The sequence below is a fragment of the Saccopteryx bilineata genome, chromosome 7, assembly GCF_036850765.1.
Source record: "Saccopteryx bilineata isolate mSacBil1 chromosome 7, mSacBil1_pri_phased_curated, whole genome shotgun sequence".
NCBI lineage: Eukaryota > Metazoa > Chordata > Mammalia > Chiroptera > Emballonuridae > Saccopteryx > Saccopteryx bilineata.
This window is the reverse complement of record NC_089496.1, coordinates 110,310,140-110,327,891: the sequence shown is the minus strand read 5'-3', so window position 1 is coordinate 110,327,891 and position 17,752 is coordinate 110,310,140. Positions and strand designations below refer to the sequence as shown.

At 50.6% G+C, this 17,752-nt stretch overlaps 1 protein-coding gene across 2 annotated transcripts in view; it reads right to left on the bottom strand.

Moving 5' to 3' along the window:
• The window catches only part of DOCK1 (dedicator of cytokinesis 1), a 437,923-nt gene that overhangs the window by 64,615 nt on the left and 355,556 nt on the right, over nucleotides 1-17,752 (bottom strand). For both annotated transcript variants that reach the window (XM_066240428.1, XM_066240429.1), the window contains exons 31-33: nucleotides 16,689-16,789; nucleotides 10,363-10,421; nucleotides 1,552-1,700 (exon numbers count right to left, since the gene is read on the bottom strand). In XM_066240428.1, coding sequence (XP_066096525.1) covers nucleotides 1,552-1,700; nucleotides 10,363-10,421; nucleotides 16,689-16,789 — 309 coding nt within the window. The remainder of the gene's footprint in view (nucleotides 1-1,551; nucleotides 1,701-10,362; nucleotides 10,422-16,688; nucleotides 16,790-17,752) is intronic.

Genomic DNA, 17,752 nt, shown 5'->3' with positions numbered 1-17,752 from the left:
GAGAGGTTAGACCCCACGAAGGTCACGCTGCCTTGAGCGAGGCAGTGGTTTTCCTTTCCGCTTAGGGAATTTTTCCTCAAAATCCCTCAAACATGTGTGTAAAATAAGAGTTCACTTCCTTGAATTCCTGTAATATTTGAACAAAAGTAGCTTTCAACATAGAGGACGCCCGGCCATCGGGATCCCTGTCCCGGCTCCTGCAAAAGCGTCATGGCCAGACCCCTCGTCCGCTAGAGAGAGCACGGCTGTGCGTCCGGCATGCGTGTGCAAGCTTGCCCGTGAAGGCGGAAACACCGCACTAGGGCCCTGGTCTCCAGGGGAGGAGGCTGCCTGACTCCTCAAGCACGAATCACGGTGATTTGGTCCTTCCTGTTGATACAGCGTGTTTCCAGCCCTTTCCACACACTTCCTCGGAGGAATACCCCTCGGCCCCAGGGCACAGGCCAACAGCCGGGACACACACTCCGAGGAGACTCCAAGCCACGCCTTCAGACTCTAAAATCACCTAAGCCGGCCAGAAGCAGCTGGCCCGCGAGAGAACACGGACACACCTGACTCAGAGCCCGGCGAGGGCCCAGACCGAGCAGGGTCAGAGAGAGGCTGTCGTCCAGGTTTCCTGCCTACATCGCTCCAGACAAAAACAAACAGGCAAAATAAAAAAATGGAGAAAATTTTCTTCCTACAGAGGAGAGCAAAAAGAACACAGGCTTCTTCAAAAGGGAAAGTCCGAGGACCTTCCTCTCGTAAGCTGTGGGGAACTGTGTTTTCCAGGGTCAACACCTTGAACTCCAGAATCACCTATAAATCGTTTTCAGGGTACCGGGGGTGCTCGAGTTACAACACAGTTCCGTTCCTACGACAGCGATGTGACCCGGATTTTGGTGTGAAGTCGAAACACACCCTAGCCTAAGGCACTTACCTACCCTACCACAGCTGTAGAATCATCTTCTAGAGCAGTGCTGGTCAATCTGGTCCCTACCGCCCACTAGGGGGCGTCCCAGCTTTCATGGTGGGTGGTAGCGGAGCAACCAATGTATAAATAAAAAGATAGATTTAACTATAGTAAGTTGTTTTATAAAGATTTATTCTGCCAAACAGTGAAAATCCAACATAAAGTACTTGGTAAGTAATTATTATTATATGCTTTAACTTGCTGTAACTCTGCTTTATAAATTTTATAAAGTAAAGTTACTTCCCTACTTTATAAATCACCATGACTGTGGAACTGGTGGGTGGTTAGAAAAGTCTACTACTAACAGAGATACAGAAGTGGGCGGTAGGTATAAAAAGGTTGACTACCCCAATCTAGAACATAAAAAACACAACTAAGCCACAGAAAAAGGAAAAGGACATAAATACACTGTACTGTAGGAACAGAACAAAAAAATGAGTGCAAACAAAAGTACGACGCTAACGGTGTAAGTCGAAACACTCATGTCTCGATCTTTTTTTAGTTTTTCTGGGAGCGAGCGTCGTAAACTCAAAACGTCACATATCGAGACTGCTGTCACCCGAGGACCCCTGTATTGACCACCCCCACCACCTCCTTACCATCTGGAAGCTCCGGGTGGAGTGGAATTCACACTGCATCATGTCGAAGAAGATGGGGATGGTGGCCTTGCGCAGCTCTGTCTCAGGAACGAGCGTCATTTCCAACATCGGGCCGACCATTTCCGGAATAAACTTTATCTTGTGCTGACCTTGAACAGAAAAATGCATTGTTCAGACACTTAAAAAAAAAATGATTCTAGGAGGGGCTCCCTTGGACAAAACAGAACAGCCCAGACAGATCACTGGGATGCTGACCGCCAGGACCATGGGGACAGGCATCCATTTCTTGTCTGCGGGCATGTCGAACGCGCCCAGCCACCCATCTAAGAGGAGGACGGCATTCTAACGGTCGTAAGCGAAGCTATGAAAACATCTGTCCCACGTCAAGTCTGTCGTCGTGACTTCGCTGTTACAGAAGACGGACGCTCAGTGACAGACCATTTGATCGCACACATCAAGGTCATGAGCAGCTGATGCGCGCTCCACCTTGGACAGAACAGCGTGGGGAAGGGAGACAGGACACTCCGTATCTCACTGTCCCTGTGGACGATGAGGAGTGAGGGAGTTAGAGCAGGCGGTCCCATGGGCCCCCTCTCACTCCAGCACCTTGTAAAGAGGATGTTTCCATTCGGCACCTCTGCTAACAGTAGGCAGAGACCTGTGTAACCTTCCCGACGACTCCAATCAGACGTCCCAGCACAGACCTCGGCACGGGGAGTAGTGAAAACAAAACAACTCTGCCTTCTATGGCTACTGTTGTCTGACTGGAAAGACGCTTATGTAAGTAACTGCTTTATTCATCTTAATGCACCTGTCTTATCCAGATATGACTTTCAAGGAATTCTGGAAAAGGTTTCTCAAAAGCTATTTTTTAGATAAATACTATTTATTGCCTTTGTGAAGAGCCCTGATTATGAGACTGGCTAACGTTTACGAAGCACTCCAGACAAGCCTAGTGGAGAACGCTCATTCAAGCCTCATGATCACCTCGTGAGATGGCGACCATCCCTTTGTTCACAGACTGTACCTCAGTCCACTTTATTTTATACCGCACAGCTGAGCAGCGGGTACAGAGGTCTCCCCTCCCGCCCTGCCCCCACGTGGGCACAGCCTCCCTCTTGTTCACATCTTCCAGCAGACTGAGCACCACTTCCTAACTCCACGTCACAGCGGAGGACACGGGCCATTGCCGAGGCCAGCGTGCTGCCTGGCGGCGATGGAGAAGCAGGATCAAAAGTCTGCGGTGCGTGGTTCTGAAGCATCCCCTGTCCCTCGTTCTCTGCCTGCTTGTCACAGACCTCCCCCCGGGGGGGGGGCATGAGGACTCTCCACCTTCCTGGAATAGAAGTGCTTCCAACTGCCCACACCAGGCCCTTATCTGTCCGCTGTAAGAGCCGTGCAGAGGCGGAGAACAAAGACCTGTCATTTTATCGGGCGTGGCCAGGGTACCACTGTTCCAAATGGAGTCTCCTCGCCCATCTGGAAAGTGAAGATTCTTCTTATCGGCACCAAACCCAGCTGTCTTCTAGTTCAACGACTTTGGTTGGAAATCTCTGTATCACGTTTTCCCCAAGCCTCCGCCTTCCGCTCAGACAGATGCTGCGAACCCAGTCTCCGTCAGAAGATCCCAAGGCGCGGAGGCGGACACGCTGGGCTTGGCTCCGTGGTCAGGAACACCCGCCTGTGAGTTGCGGGTTTTGCTGCCATTGCGCCCACCCCAGCAGTACCCCCCCCCATGAGATTACAGAGACCTTGAAACAAACCAAGACCTGTCTGAGGAAAGGCAGGGGGTAGCAACCACCATCCTCTCTCCCTGCCTAGAAGGAAGCTGCAGGGAAACCCATTCCTAAAAAAAAAAGGGGGGGGGAGCTGACTTTATTTAGGGTGACACAAATTCAATTTCGAGGTGGGTCTGAGCGAGAAAGCGGTCTTCTGAAAGACCTCCCCTCTCGTCTTTAGTGTCAAAAAATCTTGATGTATTTTCATTCCCCCGGTTATAATTGAGATCATTTCACTCCCCACATCTGCTGCAAGAGCGCACAGGAATTACACGCTTGAACGACTGACTTGTGACATTCGTGGTATCAACAGTGCCAATTTACCCAGAGTTAATCAACCTCGGTCACACTTTTCCGCTATCAAGGAACAGAACGGATCGTCTGAAGAGTTTGGCTTTCTTGATAACTCAGCTAATGCGGGTTGCTATAAAGAGAGCCACTCAACAAATTCGGCTCTTATAAATAACGACGCTTCACAGAACGCATGATCCTCGTATCAGCCTCTGTTAATATGTTTCTAAAATTTTTGTGCTGGGTGGACACATTCAAACACTCTGCCTGTCAATAAGAAACCCGAATGTAATTACATCTTAGATATTCGGCTTTTACTAAATAATTAATGTTGTGACTGAGGCTCTACTACTGGGATTCTCACCGCTTCCCCAAATGCTTGGTGTTTCCTAAAGGCGGGTAACAGCTGTACAGCATTCTATTAAAAAAAAAATGCCATCACATCCAGTCTCCCCGGTGACACTTTTCTCGTCTTATGCCTAAAAATGTCAGAGCCGATGTTTCGGAAACAGTTGACAGCGACAGCGAGTTATTGATCAGCCATGGAGAACTCTGTGGGTCACAGTCCAGGCAGTTTTTGCAGCTCTGAGTAGGGAGGGACACACCCCGCAGTAACAAGTGGCCCAGAGCTGGGTGTCTAACCTCAGACTGCCGCCCTTTCCCTGAACACAGGGAACACTGGCTGAGCTCCTCTCTTGTGAGTGCCCTGGGGAGTTAACCTGTAGAGCAGGGGTCCCCAAACTACGGCCCGCGGGCCGCATGCGGCCCCCTGAGGCCATTTATCCGGCCCCGCCGCACTTCCGGAAGGGGCACCTCTTTCATTGGTGGTCAGTGAGGGGAGCATAGTTCCCATTGAAATACTGGTCAGTTTGTTGATTTAAATTTACTTGTTCTTTATTTTAAATATTGTATTTGTTCCCATTTTGTTTTTTTACTTTAAAATAAGATATGTGCAGTGTGCATAGGGATTTGTTCATAGTTTTTTTTAAAGTCCGGCCCTCCAATGGTCTGAGGGACAGTGAACTGGCCCCCTGTGTAAAAAGTTTGGGGACCCTTGCTGTAGAGGAAGGGTCTTCAAGGTGAGCAAGGGCAGGGTGACATACCCCAGGACCTTTGCATGCTGCATTTCCCCCAGAGCATTCTCTGGTTCAAATTTATTGATGAACACAGATTGCAAATCAATGAGGATCAAGGTGACTCCTGCAGTGTAAACTCCAAGAGAAAAAAAAGGATGCCTTTTTTTTAATCCTTTCAAGACAAAAGAAGAACAAGCTAATTATCAGATCAGAGTGGAGACTATGTCACCTCCTGTCACCTTGCTAGTCTCCTAGTTACCACTCCCAAATTCTCTTAACACCCACCTGGCGGCTTTCTTCCAGTTACAGAACGTGGACCGCCCCCACTCAGGGGCGCCGGGCTCATACCCATGGGCAGCCGCCCGCCCCCCGGGGGGGGTGAGTGGGTTGGAGGATCTCCCTTAAAATCGCAAGCGTTCAGAAACCCGGACATCACACCCCTCGGCTTAATCCCAGGGCAGACAGAGTAAATAACTCCACCACCTAGTCAAACTGATCAGGCTTCATTGTCTCTGGGTTTAATGAAGAGTACACATTTGTCTAGTTCCCAGAAATACCCCTGGAGGGAATCCCGGCCTGAAAAACCGTCCCTGACCGAACCAGCTGATGAAGATCTTGCTGGGAGCACATTGATTGCAGCCGGAATCGGGCCCACAGTGCTGGCCTCACTGTGCGCTGTATGTAATCAACAAAACGTGAATCCTGGCGGCCACGGCCCAGGCGCGAGTAGGGGGCCCCCAGGCTGCCTCTCCGAGCACGCTTTGATCAATAACTGACCAGCTGGGTACACAGGCACTCGTATTCCCCCATTTTATTTTTGTTTTTTAGAGAGAGAGGCTGCTTTTGATTTCCCCTTCCTGGCTCAAAATCTGACAGATGTGGGAGGAAAGAAAGGCGTGAGGCTGCCTCGGGGGAGGGGCTGGGAGTCGTATTAAACGGAGCAAGACAGACCCGTTCCCCCCGGCTGCGTGGATGCGTAGAGGTGCACGCCAGGACAGGTGTCTCAACGCACCCCCGTGCTCCTGAACAGACTCACGGGAGACGTGGGCGCCGGGAGCATTCAGCACACAGCGAGGTGATAAACATGTCTGACTTTTCGGTCTGCTTTCCTGGCAGAGCTGGTTGGATGGCCTTGCCAACCCCTTCCTCCAGCGAGGCCCCGTGCAAATAAAGCCGTGAAGAGAGCAGGTTGTGTCCACCTTGGGGAACGGACATGCTGTCATACATTTCCAGCGTGGTGGCCTCAGCAATGACACACGCAGGCAGGCGCTCACATCTGTGATTTGCAGCAGTCAAGAGCCAGGGTGCCCGAGGTGACCCAAGGAGCTACTCTTTCGTCATTGGCGGGGGAGGAGGGCTGCTTTGGGCAGACCTTGCTGGCAGCCAATACTTTATTTTAAAACTTCCAAAAATAATCTAATTCTTTTACAAGCAAGAAACCCAATCATGTTGGCCGATGCTTATTTCCTGCTGGTACCAAATCCTCAATTCACTGACCTTGGTCAGGGTTTACATTTGACCTCTGGCCGCTTCTCAGGTCACAGTAAATGAACCCCTCTGAGAAACTGCAAAACGCAGATCCTGGGCGTGAGTCCAGGTATTCAAATCAGCAACCGGCAGGATGGCACACGGGGCATCTGCTCTGTCCATCACGTCCTCTCCATAGCAACTCCAAAACCTTCCATCCCTGGGCTCCGCCTACTTGAAGCACCCCGACAGAGGATGTCAAGAGAACCAGCTACTCCCAAAGGACTTTAAGGATCCGATGTACACCAGAGGTGCATCCTCAGAAGGTCCAGCCCTCCCAGGGGGATGGGAGGTGACATCACAGAGCAGCTGGCACATCCCTGGGTTCATCTCTCCTTTCTTCATTGCAACCATGGAGGTGGACAAAATGGAAGGGAACCAGTTTCAAATGGCGGTCAAGCTCAGGGACTCTGGGGGCTCCAGGGAGGGAGGCAGAGAGGGAGGGAAGGAAGGAAGGAAAAGAAAAGAAAGAGAGAGAGAGAGAAAGAAAGAGAGAGAGAAAGAAAAGAAAGAAAAAAGGAAGGAAGGAAGGAAGGAAGGAGAGAGAAAGAGAGAGAGAAAGAAAATAAAGAAAAAGGAAGGAAGGAAGGAAGGAAGGAAGGAGAAAGAAAGAGAGAGAGAGAGAAAGAAAGAAAGAAAGAAAGCCCTGGCTGGTTGGCTCAGCGGTAGAGCATCGGTCTGGCACGCGGGGTACCCCGGTTTGATTCCCGGCCAGGGCACATAGGAGAAGCGCCCATTTGCTTCTCCACCCCCCCCCCCCACTCCTTCCTCTCTGTCTCTCTCTTCCCCTTCCGCAGCCAAGGCTCCATTGGAGCAAAGATGGCCCGGGCGCTGGGGATGGCTCCTTGGCCTCTGCCCCAGGCGCTAGAGTGGCTCTGGTCGCGGCAGAGCGATGCCCCGGAGGGGCAGAGCATCGCCCCCTGGTGGGCAGAGTATCGCCCCTGGTGGGCGTGCTGGGTGGATCCCAGTCGGATGCGTGCGGGAGTCTGTCTGACTGAATCTCCCCATTTCCGGTTTCAGAAAAAAAAAAAAAAAAAAGGAAAGAAAGAAAGAAAGAAAAGAGAGAAAACTGAAAAGGCAAGAACACCCTTCAGGGGGTCCAGCAGAGTTCTGCAGGCTCCCTGCATGTCAGGTAGTGACCCTGCAGGGAAGAGGTCACAGAGAGGAGGGGACAGGCCTGGGAAGCATAAGGGACCATGATGGCCTGAGCTGGGGCAGCAGCTACTTATTAAGACACAAGGACACACTTTAATATGTTAAGGGTCAGTCAAACTAGATACAGTCATGTCATCTTGCAGACAGAGATGTGGTTATTTCTTCCTTTCTGGTACGGGTGCCTTGATTTCTTTTTCTTGCCGTATTTCTCGGGCTCAGACTTCTAGCATGAGGTGGAACGGGAGTGTCTTGTGCCAGGTCTTCAAGGGAAAGCTTTCAGTTTTCCACAATCGAGTATGATATTTATTACTGTGAATCGGTCACATGGCCTTTAAAAAACATGAAGGCAAAAATCCTTCCCTACCTAGCGTGTTGAGATTTTTTCAATCATGAAAAGTTATTGAATTTTGTCAAAGGCTTTTTCCACATCTGATGACATAGTCACAAATTTCATCCTTCATTCTGTTTAAGTAGAATAGATTACTTTTATGAATTTGAGGATGTTGAGCCATCCTTGCAGCCCGGGGATAAATCCCAGTTGACCCCAGGTGTGTCCGATCCTTTTCATGAGCCGTTGAACTCAGTTGGCGTCTATGTTCATCAGACATAGTGGCCTACAGTGTTCTCTCTTTTCTCCTAGTGTCTTTGTCTGGCTTTGGTAAGAGGATAACGCATCCCTCATAACATGAGTCTGAAAGTGTCCTCGCCTATCTAGTTTTTTTTTGTTGTTGTTTTTCTGGAACAGTTTGAGAGTATTGGCATTTGTTAACTCTTCATTAAATGTTGGGTGCCATTCAACATGGAAGCCATCTGGTCTTGGCTTTGTGTTGGGAAGTGTTTGATTGCTGCTTCGCTCTCTTACTCCCTATCGGTCTGTTCAGATGTTCTAGTTCCTCACGGTCCAGTCATGGTAGGTTGTATGTGTCTAGGAATTTATCCATTTCTTCCAGGTGATCAAATTTGTGGATATGTAATCGTTCACAGTCATCTCCTATAAGAGACTTTTATTTTTGTGGTATCAATGATAATGTCTTTTTCTTTTCATTTCTGATTTTACATATTTAAACCTTTTCTCCTTTTTTTCTTAATAAATCTAGTTAAAGGTTTGCCAATTTTATTTATCTTTTCAAGAAAAACCCCCTCAACTCTTAGTTTTGCTGCATTTTCTATTTCATTTGTTTCTGCTCTAATCTTTATCACTTCCTTCCGTCCGCTCACTTTGGGCTTAGTTTGTTCTTCTTCTAGTTCCTTGAGGTGTAAAATTGGGTTGTTTTCTGAGATTTTCTTTCACTAATAAAGCCAACAGTATAGACAAAAGGATCTATCAGACATATAAAGGACCGTTCTACTTAACAGAAACAGAATGTAGCATCCACCGGGTATGAGAACAAACGTCAGAGACTTTCAAGAGTTAAGATGTTACTTTATTGGCCAGTTTAACCTGCGCAGGAGCAAACTCCCGAGATGTCCGGAGACACCGTGCTCACAAGGAGCTGCAAATGGGAGCCGCACCTGGAGCTTACAGCCAGGCCCTTATATATCCTAAGTGAGCAAGCATAGTACAGAAGCAGATGTGGCAGTTTAGCTATTGGCTAGGGAGGTCATACGCAGCATAGCAACAGGGGCCGGCATAGCAACAGGGGCCGGTTTTAGCTTAGTGGCAAATTTCAAACATAAACTTCTGATAAGGGTTTCTGACCTTCTTTGTTCTCAGTCTCACAGGAGCCATATCAGCACTTACTGTTCCTTCAATAGTTACACTCTTTGGCAGCCCCAGTACTCCCTGAATCTAACACAGAACACACATTCTCTCCCCACTCATGTCCATGTGGAACATCCTTCAGGATCCATCAAACACTAAGTTACAGAACAATTTTTCACAAATTTAAGGAGATGAAAATCAAACCAAGTATCTTTCCTGACTCTGATGAGCTAACCCTAGAATCGGTAACAGATGAGAAATGAAAACATTCACAGAGTGAAAATTAAAAAACAAACTCTTGAATTACCAATGGGTCAAAAAAGTAAAAAAAAAAAAAATCAGAAAGGAAATAAGAAAATATCAAGAGACAAAAGAAAATGAGAACTACAACATACTCAAATGTGTATGATGCAGCAAAAGCCATCCTTAGAGGGCCGTGTATAGCGTGGTAAGTGCCTATATCAGTTTCTTCTCTTAAACACACATGTCCCTGTTGCTTTAATTACACAAGCATGCTGGTGGTGGCAAGGGCAAAGTATATGAAATTGAGTACAATCTAACAGAGCGTGAGCTGCCTGGTTTGAGGAGCAGGAAACTGAGGAAATGCTATTGACCCCCAGGAGCAAAAGGGACCCAGGCTGAGCTGCTGTGTTCACCAGACACAACAGGGCTCCACCAATGCTTCCACTGGCCCTACCCATGGATTCGGATTTTCTTCCTTTCACTCAGTCTCCTGTCTCTTACTGACTGAAAATAATCATTGCAAAGAGCAGCAATTTTTCTCCAATGAACAGAGGCGATTAAAAGTAGTCAGGGGCGGCCCTGGCCAGTTGGCTCAGCAGTAGAGCATCAGCTCAGCATGTGGAAGTTCCAGGTTCAAAACCCGGTCAGGGCACACAAGGAGAAGCGCCCATCTGTTTTCCCCCCTTCCCCCTCTCCTTCCTCTCTATCTCTCTCTTCTCTTCCTGCAGCCACGGCTCCAATGGAGCAAAGCTGGCCCGGGTGCTGAGGATGGCTCCATGGCCTCCACCTCAGGTGCAAGAATGGCTCTGGCCACAACAGAGCAAAGGCCCAGATGGGCAGAGCATCGCCCCCTGGTGGGTATGCCGGGTGGATCCTGGTAGGAGGAGCCTGTCTCTCTGCCTCCCCACTCCTCACTTCAGAAAAAAAAAAAAAGTTGTCAGGGACCCCGACACATGCTGATGAGCAGGGCAAAGGTCAACACCCCCCACGGATTCAAAACCTCGACCAGGGTCACCTGAGATGGCAGTTGGTTACTCACCAAGGTTGTACCACATGTCTCTGATTTCGAAGCCAATCTGTCTCCTCATATCGCCATACCTGAAAACCAGGAACAGGGGGAAATGCTGAGTCACTCCATAGAGCACTGCTGGAAAATCAGACTTGGATTATTTTTTAAATACAATTCCCGTTTCCTGTCCCTGAGACAAAGACAAGGCCAAGCCACCAAAGGGAAAAATGGAAGGAGGGAGAATCCCGCTGGGAAATCTCCCCCAAGGCACATCTGGGGCAATAGGAGAGGAATAGAAACAATGTTGCCTTCTTCTGTCTAAGGGCAAGCCAGAGAGAACCCGGCTTCTTGGCCTAAGCGGGTGTCTATTTTCTGCAGTGTTAGGACCCAAACCCAAGGCATCCCTCACCCTGCTCACAACAAGCAGCTTCCCCATGGGAACTAAGCCCTGGGGTCTCCTCCAGTCAGAACAATATCTCCCAGGTCCTTATCCTGTTCAAAGGAAGGGCTTCACACCTAAGCACATCAACAAACAGTATCCGCCCCCACATTTTTTTTTGTTTACCCAGGAAAAGAATGCCAAGTTTCCTTCCGGGAGTTCCGCAGAGGAAGTGTGAGCTTCCCAAGCAAACAGAATTTGATGCTTCAGAAGATAAACCTTTATTAGTTTGGGAGCAATTTAACTCTTCCTTTGATTGCCTAAGGAAAAGGCTGATTATATTAAACATAATAACTGCCGAAATGATCGGGCAGTGTTGCAGTTTCTGCAGCTGCCTCCTGGACTCATCCCTCCTCTTGTCAGCTGGTGGGACGAGGTTGTCTAAGTCCAGCCAACTGAGATGTGGCTCTGAAGGCACCATTCTGGCTGGTAAATACAAACCCCAGCTCGCAGCCACCCTTACTCTCGAAGCCTCAGTGCCCTGAACACCTGTCTGTCCATTATAGCAGGAGAGGGTGATGGACAGCAGGACAGTTTCACCTGGGGACAGGAAGCCCACCTACTTGGCAGCTCCCTCACGGAAGTCAACCTTGGTGGTTCCAGGCTATTGTACAGATGGAGAAACTGACTGGGGAGCCGATGCTCCTCCCTCAAGGGACAAGCTGGTCCTCTGAGGACGAAGACATTAGCTTCCAGCCCAGCCAAACAGCCCCGGGAGAGCATGTGACCTCGGCAAGTGAGAGGGGAGCTTCTCTGCCAGGGAACACGCCCATCGCCATCGCCATGGTGAGGAGAGGCTCATCCAATGCTGGTGGGAAGTCCCCCGCTGCACAGTGACTGAATGCAAATTTGTGGGTGACAGGAGAGCACCCTTCAGTGTCTAAATGGCACCTCAAATCACCCAGGGGGGGTTGGAGCTGGGCAGCGTCAACTTGTGCATTCCGTCGAGGCTTGTGGAACCGTTTTTCCAATTTCCACCTGGCTCCTGCGCAGAGAACTAGGGGTCCCAGCAGCTGCCGTAGCCGGGACTGCAGAGGGTGCTGCTGCTGCACGTGACGTGGGAGAAGGGCACCCTTCCGGCGTTCGCCAGGGCAGGGGGGACACGGAAAGGAAACCATGCTCACAGCCAGGGCTGACGTCCCCCACCCCCGAGGCGGGCGGGGTTCTTGCTGTCAGAGATGAGTCACTTCTCCGGGAAGTGGGTGTCTGGTGAGGCAGGGACGACGGAATCCCGGGGCGGGGGGGGGGGCAAGAACAGAACTATCACCCTGCCCCTGCCATGTGCTCAGACCTCAGTACACTGAGGAGACCAAAGGCCCCGCGGTGAGATCGCGAGCCTGTAGTTGATAGACTAACTCAAGCATTAAATACCTTCTAACAGCCAGGCTTCTCGTCCTGGGATAACGTCTCAAAACATGGGAACAGCTAGCACCAGGCTGGTCCTCATCTGTGTCTGTGCCTTCCTGGCCCTGGTCTTCCTCTCTCAGGTCTTACAGTGACTCCCCACTCCTAGGGAACCCCGTAGTCCGGAAGATAAAGTCCGGGAGACCTTGGCAGCGGCAGGTTTGATGGGTGTGGTGTGGCTGGGGGACAGAACCTGAGAGCACAGGGTGTTCATATGTGTGTGGCGTGTACGCATGTGTGGTATGTATATGCACATGTGTGCACACATGTGTGGTGTGTAATGCATGTGTGTGCATGCACATGTGCACGTGTGTGGTATGCATATGTGTGCATGTGTGACGTGCATGGTGTTGGTGTGTGCATGCGTGCACAAGTCTATGTTTGTGGTGTTTGCACATGTGTGCATGTGTGGTCTGTGTGAATGAGCCTATGTGCTGCATGGTGTGTATGTGTGTGTGTGCATACACACACGTATATGCAATGCTCTGAGCAGAAACTGCAGAGGTAGAGTTTATTAAGTTTTTTTTTAATTCAAAAATTTCTGAAATAAAGACATTTTAATAACCACCACACATATAAATATATATTGTATGAACGTTCTATGAAATAACACTTAACCTTACTAACTGCAATGAACTCTGATGCTTTCTCTTATACTCTATGTCACTAAAAAAGAAAAAAAATGTATGTCATGTTGTGGGTTGAGCCATGTCCTCCACAGATACTTTAAAGTCCTAATATCAGCACCTGTGAATGTGACCCGATCTTGCCACGTCATCCCACACTTGGACCTGTGGCGTCCTGCGTACTAATGTCACCAAGGTGGCGGCTCAGCACAGTCACATCCTCTGCCTCTGGCTCTGAGTCCCTGCGCCCCAAGGAGGAAGGTACTGAGGGCTGGTTTAGCATTCCGTTGACATCTCTGTTGGGAGTCACTTGCACCAAGGATGTCTGAAGGTTGAGTCAGTTAAATTTTCTTTTTATGGACTTTGATTCCTGGGGGTTTATTTATTTTTGTGGTTTATTGGCTAATCTTGTATTCAATTTCGGTTTGACATGATCCATTCTCGGTGTGGTTTGGTCCATTTTCCTATGTTATTCCCATGAGCTTTGGGGAATGAATATCCTGATCACCCCCAACACACACACACACACACACACACACACACACACACACCCTAGGGTATCAGGGGGACGAAGAGCTTAACAAGAGGGAATGAACAGGCAGATCTGATTCTGGGATTTTCTAATGCTTTGAGTGGCACTGCTGCCAGCCGGGCAGATGTGAGCAGCTGCAGGGTTTGCGGGGTTGGACAAGAAGGGGGTGCAGTGGGGAGGGGCTCTCACAGCAAAGCCCTTACTTGGATACACTTGGTTGGATTCACAAACCCTAGATGGAGACACCCAGAGGCTACTAACTGGGCGTGGCATTGCTCCACTGCCAGACCTCACAGGCTTTCCCTCTAGAAAAACAGAAGCAGGTGGTTAATGATGTCCTACTGTGCTCCGTGTCAGACCCAGTGATGTGGGGTCAGCTGCAGTGTTCCTGGACCTCACGCCCTGCCCCAAGCCCAGTGCCCTCCAGGCCACAGCACTCAACTTCCACGACTCAAAGGGCAGACCATTTCCTTTGGGACCCAACGTCCCGTTTTGGGACTTGCCGTTTGTTAACTATTGGCTACGGTTTAGTCAACCTGGTAAACTTCTCAGCCTGGAAGCGTCAATATGAGGAAAAACGTTTTTCTAACTTTGGGGACAGATGGCAAATAGACTCATTGTGGTGACCCTTTTGCAGTGCGTAAACACTATATTGCACAGTTGAATGGACACAATGTTGTGTGTCAACTATACTTCCAAAAAACAAACACACAAACACGGGTGAACCCACCACGCATTGCGCCACAGCCCCGCCGGCTCAGGAGAAGGGGACCCTGCTCGCTGCGGTCACTTCTCGTTGGCTTTAAGCCTCTGAGGGCACAGGGCTTGGCGGGAGCAGTCGTTTCCTCTGGTGGCCACAGCCCTGCGTGGTTAATGCAGCTATCGACGTTGCTGTAGCTTGGACCATTAGTGCTCACGCCCAGAGAGAGGGTGCAGGGAAGAGCGGCCCTGCCTGGCCTGGACAATGCCCGCAATTGAGGTGTCTGCTCCGACCTCTCACCCGCGGAAGGAGTGCAGCTTTGTAAGGGCAGATTTCTGCATGAAACTCACTTCTCCCCAGGCCTCTCTAAGGCAGGGCAGGATGTGCTGCGTGCTTGACAAACAATGGCTTCTGTCCTCAGTGGGAGCTGGGCATGGGTCCCAATCTCAGCCCACAGTGAGCCCTGTGTGTGCGCGCACACACACACAACGTACACACAGAGGTGAGGTGACCTGTGGTGGCCAAGCTTTCCTTCTGTGGGATGGACGGCTAGGGCTGGGCTCCGGGTGACTGTGAATGAGCTATTGTGCCGTGTGCTTCTCAGCCTGTGTGGTGATTACTGTTTCTACTACAAACAACTTTCACCGTGAAGGTGTTTAAACAAGGACAGCAGCAGCGCCCAGGAGCCACCCGTACTCTGTAGGAGCCCCGAGGGCGTGTATGTTTGTCAGTGTGGAAGCACCATGGCTGGCCGGTACCCAGAAGGTGCCTCCTGGAAGTCTGTCTCGTGAGCCGAAGCCAGCGAGGAAACCCCGCGGCTCCCAGGAGGAGGCGGCCGCTCTGCACACCCTCCCAGCGGTCATGGGGCGCCCACCGGGCCTGTGCCACTTGGGTGCATTTCCCTCCTCTGAACAGCGAACATTACCTACATCAGTGGCCAACCCGACCAAGGCTGCTCGAGGGAAGATGCCAGGGGGAGGCTGACCTTTCACCTGTGACAGGCACAGATGGAAGGAGTTAAGGTTCTAAGAGCAGCACAGGTAAATACCCTGGACTCCGAACTGCCTGGATCAGAGAAACGAAGTGTCATCCTGGCCACGTGACTTCCTCATCTCAAAAATAAGGATGATACAAGACCCTGCATGAAGAATTATGAGCTTTGTTTTAAGGCTTATATGTGTCCAGTGCATATGTGGAGTGCTCAGACTGTCACTGGCACGTAGTACACACTCCATAAAAATTAGCTGAAATTGTATTCCCCAGGGATAACGTGCTTTTTTTTTTTGCTTTACCCACAAGTAAGAGACATGCTCATGGAACATGAGAAAGGCTGAGCCGCTGTCGCCTGCTGAGACTCCCTCTGGAATCTCCAGCCTCCGTGAACGGCACAGGGGCTGGCACAGCCTAGGAACAGTGGGGACACCGCAGAGGTGTCATGCAGGGACCGACAGAGACCAATGGCTGGACAGTGAGGGAGCGATTTTGAGAACTCGTCCCAAGCGTCCTCAGGAAAGAAGCTCTCCAAGGAATGAGGATGGAGTGCAACTAAGGGAGAAAGAGGCAGGACCCTCAGGGCACCCGCGGGTTGGAAAGAAACCCACACATTTGTTTTCTCCATACTGGACCCGGAGCCACGCCTCAGCCTCCTTGGGGCTTCTGACAGGTTTGCTAGGCTGATCCCAGGGTTGCTTCAGCCCCTCAGACACACCCCCCCCCAAGAGGACGGGGTAATCGCTGCAGAGACGGAACCCCGGACGGCTCCAACTCCACAGTGAGTCTCCAACACCACCGCCGGTGCCAAGAGCTTGCGGCAGAAGCTCCCCTCCTCGAAGCAGCGTCATTGAATTCAGCAGTGACACAGACCACGAGGGGAATAAGCAGTCACGTAGGCCAGTGGTCCCCAACCATTTTTGGGCCATGGACCGGTTTAATGTCAGAAAATGTTTTCACGGACCGGCCTTTAGGGTGGGATGGATAAATATATCACGTGACCAAGACAAGCGTCAAGAGTGAGTCTTAGATTAACAGGGAATCTGGTCATTTTTAAAAAATAAAACATCGTTCAGACTTAAGTATAAATAAAACGGAAATAATGTAAGTTATTTATTCTTTCTCTGCGGATCGGTACCAAATGGCCCACGGACCGGTACTGGTCCACGGCCCGGAGGTTGAGGACCACTGACATAGACCGCGTGTGAAATAAGCAGTCACGTAGACCACGTGTGGAATAAGCAGTCACGTAGACCACGTGTGGAATAAGCAGTCACGTAGACCACGTGTGGAATAAGCAGTCACGTAGACCGCATGTGGAATAAGCAGTCACGTAGACCGCGTGTGGAATAAGCAGTCACGTAGACCACGTGGGGAATGACATCAGACAGTGCACAGCAAAAGCAATCATCTCCTGAAACCTCATTCCATGCGTTGCTAATAGTCGAATTGCACCGACTCTGAACCTGCCAGAGTGAGTCCTGTAACGTGTACATCTTGATTCGTGGGTGAGAAAGGCAATAGTCGATGCGTGATTGGAAACCACCCTCTGATTACACTGTGGTTACGTCTCAATTTGTACCAAGTGGGTTTGGAGGCCTCATGAAACTGATGCTGAGAGAGGGAGAGGCTCCTGCATAGAGGGGAGCTGCATAGAGGACTTACTTGTTGAGGATCTTGGCTCTCTTGGCGCTCGAAAAGTTCTCCAGTTGCAAGGATTCCTGAGTGAGGAAGGCGACCGCCAGGTGGAAGTAGTTGTTCCAGAGCTGAAAACCAAAGTGGGAGAGGAGGAGGCGGTGAGCGGCTCCACAGCGGGTCTCAGCCACGCCGGCGCACTCCGCGCTGGCTCAGCACACTCGCTTCCGGAACGTTTAAAAACCACAAGCCCCACATATAAGTCACCAACCAGCCACCCAGGGCGTGGCTAGGGACTGAGCACGGGCTCTGGGGTCCACGGCACGTGGGACGTGCTCCTTCCTGTCCCAGCGCCACCACTTACTCAGGTAAATGCCCCCCCTCCCCCGTGCCCTGGTTCCCTGACAGGTAAAACAGGAAGCCCACAGTACCTACATTGTAGGGCTGCTGGAGGGTCAAAGGGCAGAGAAATCCAGAACCTTCCTGGGGGTGCTGGGCAGCCCTCATCATGTTAGGAATGTTAGCTCTAAAGGGGCCCCTCACTGTATAGCGCACACCCTGCTGTAACTTAGGACACTTCTCATACTGAATACGTACAAACGCTAGACAAGGAAGACAGATGTCAAAAAGCAAACATTTTATATTTATAAGACTGTGCAGACTGCACATGGCTTGACAGACCATTGACTACGACGTCACAGTCTTCATAGAGCTCTACACCACAGACCTCTACGTATCTGGACGCGGCAACAGGGACCTGTCACTATGAAAGCGTTGTTCCACAAGAGACGTTGAGGCAGATAGGTTCCTGAAGTCATGAGACTGACACGCCCCGAGGACGCCAACGTTGACGCCCAGACCGGGCAGTCACAATGAAGGGTGAGGTCCTGGACCACACCGCGGGATGCTTTCATCTGCTCGCTGGGGTTCCATACTCGGGACCACTGTCCACCTGGCTGCCGGGGACGCGGCCGGGGCTTTGTGCTTCCCCGCACCCCCTCAGGTCGCTCAGCAAGTCTGCCACCGGCTCCCACCTTACAAGTAGCTCCCCAACCCAGCCCTGGGCACCAGTCCTGGGGCGGCCGTACAGGTGG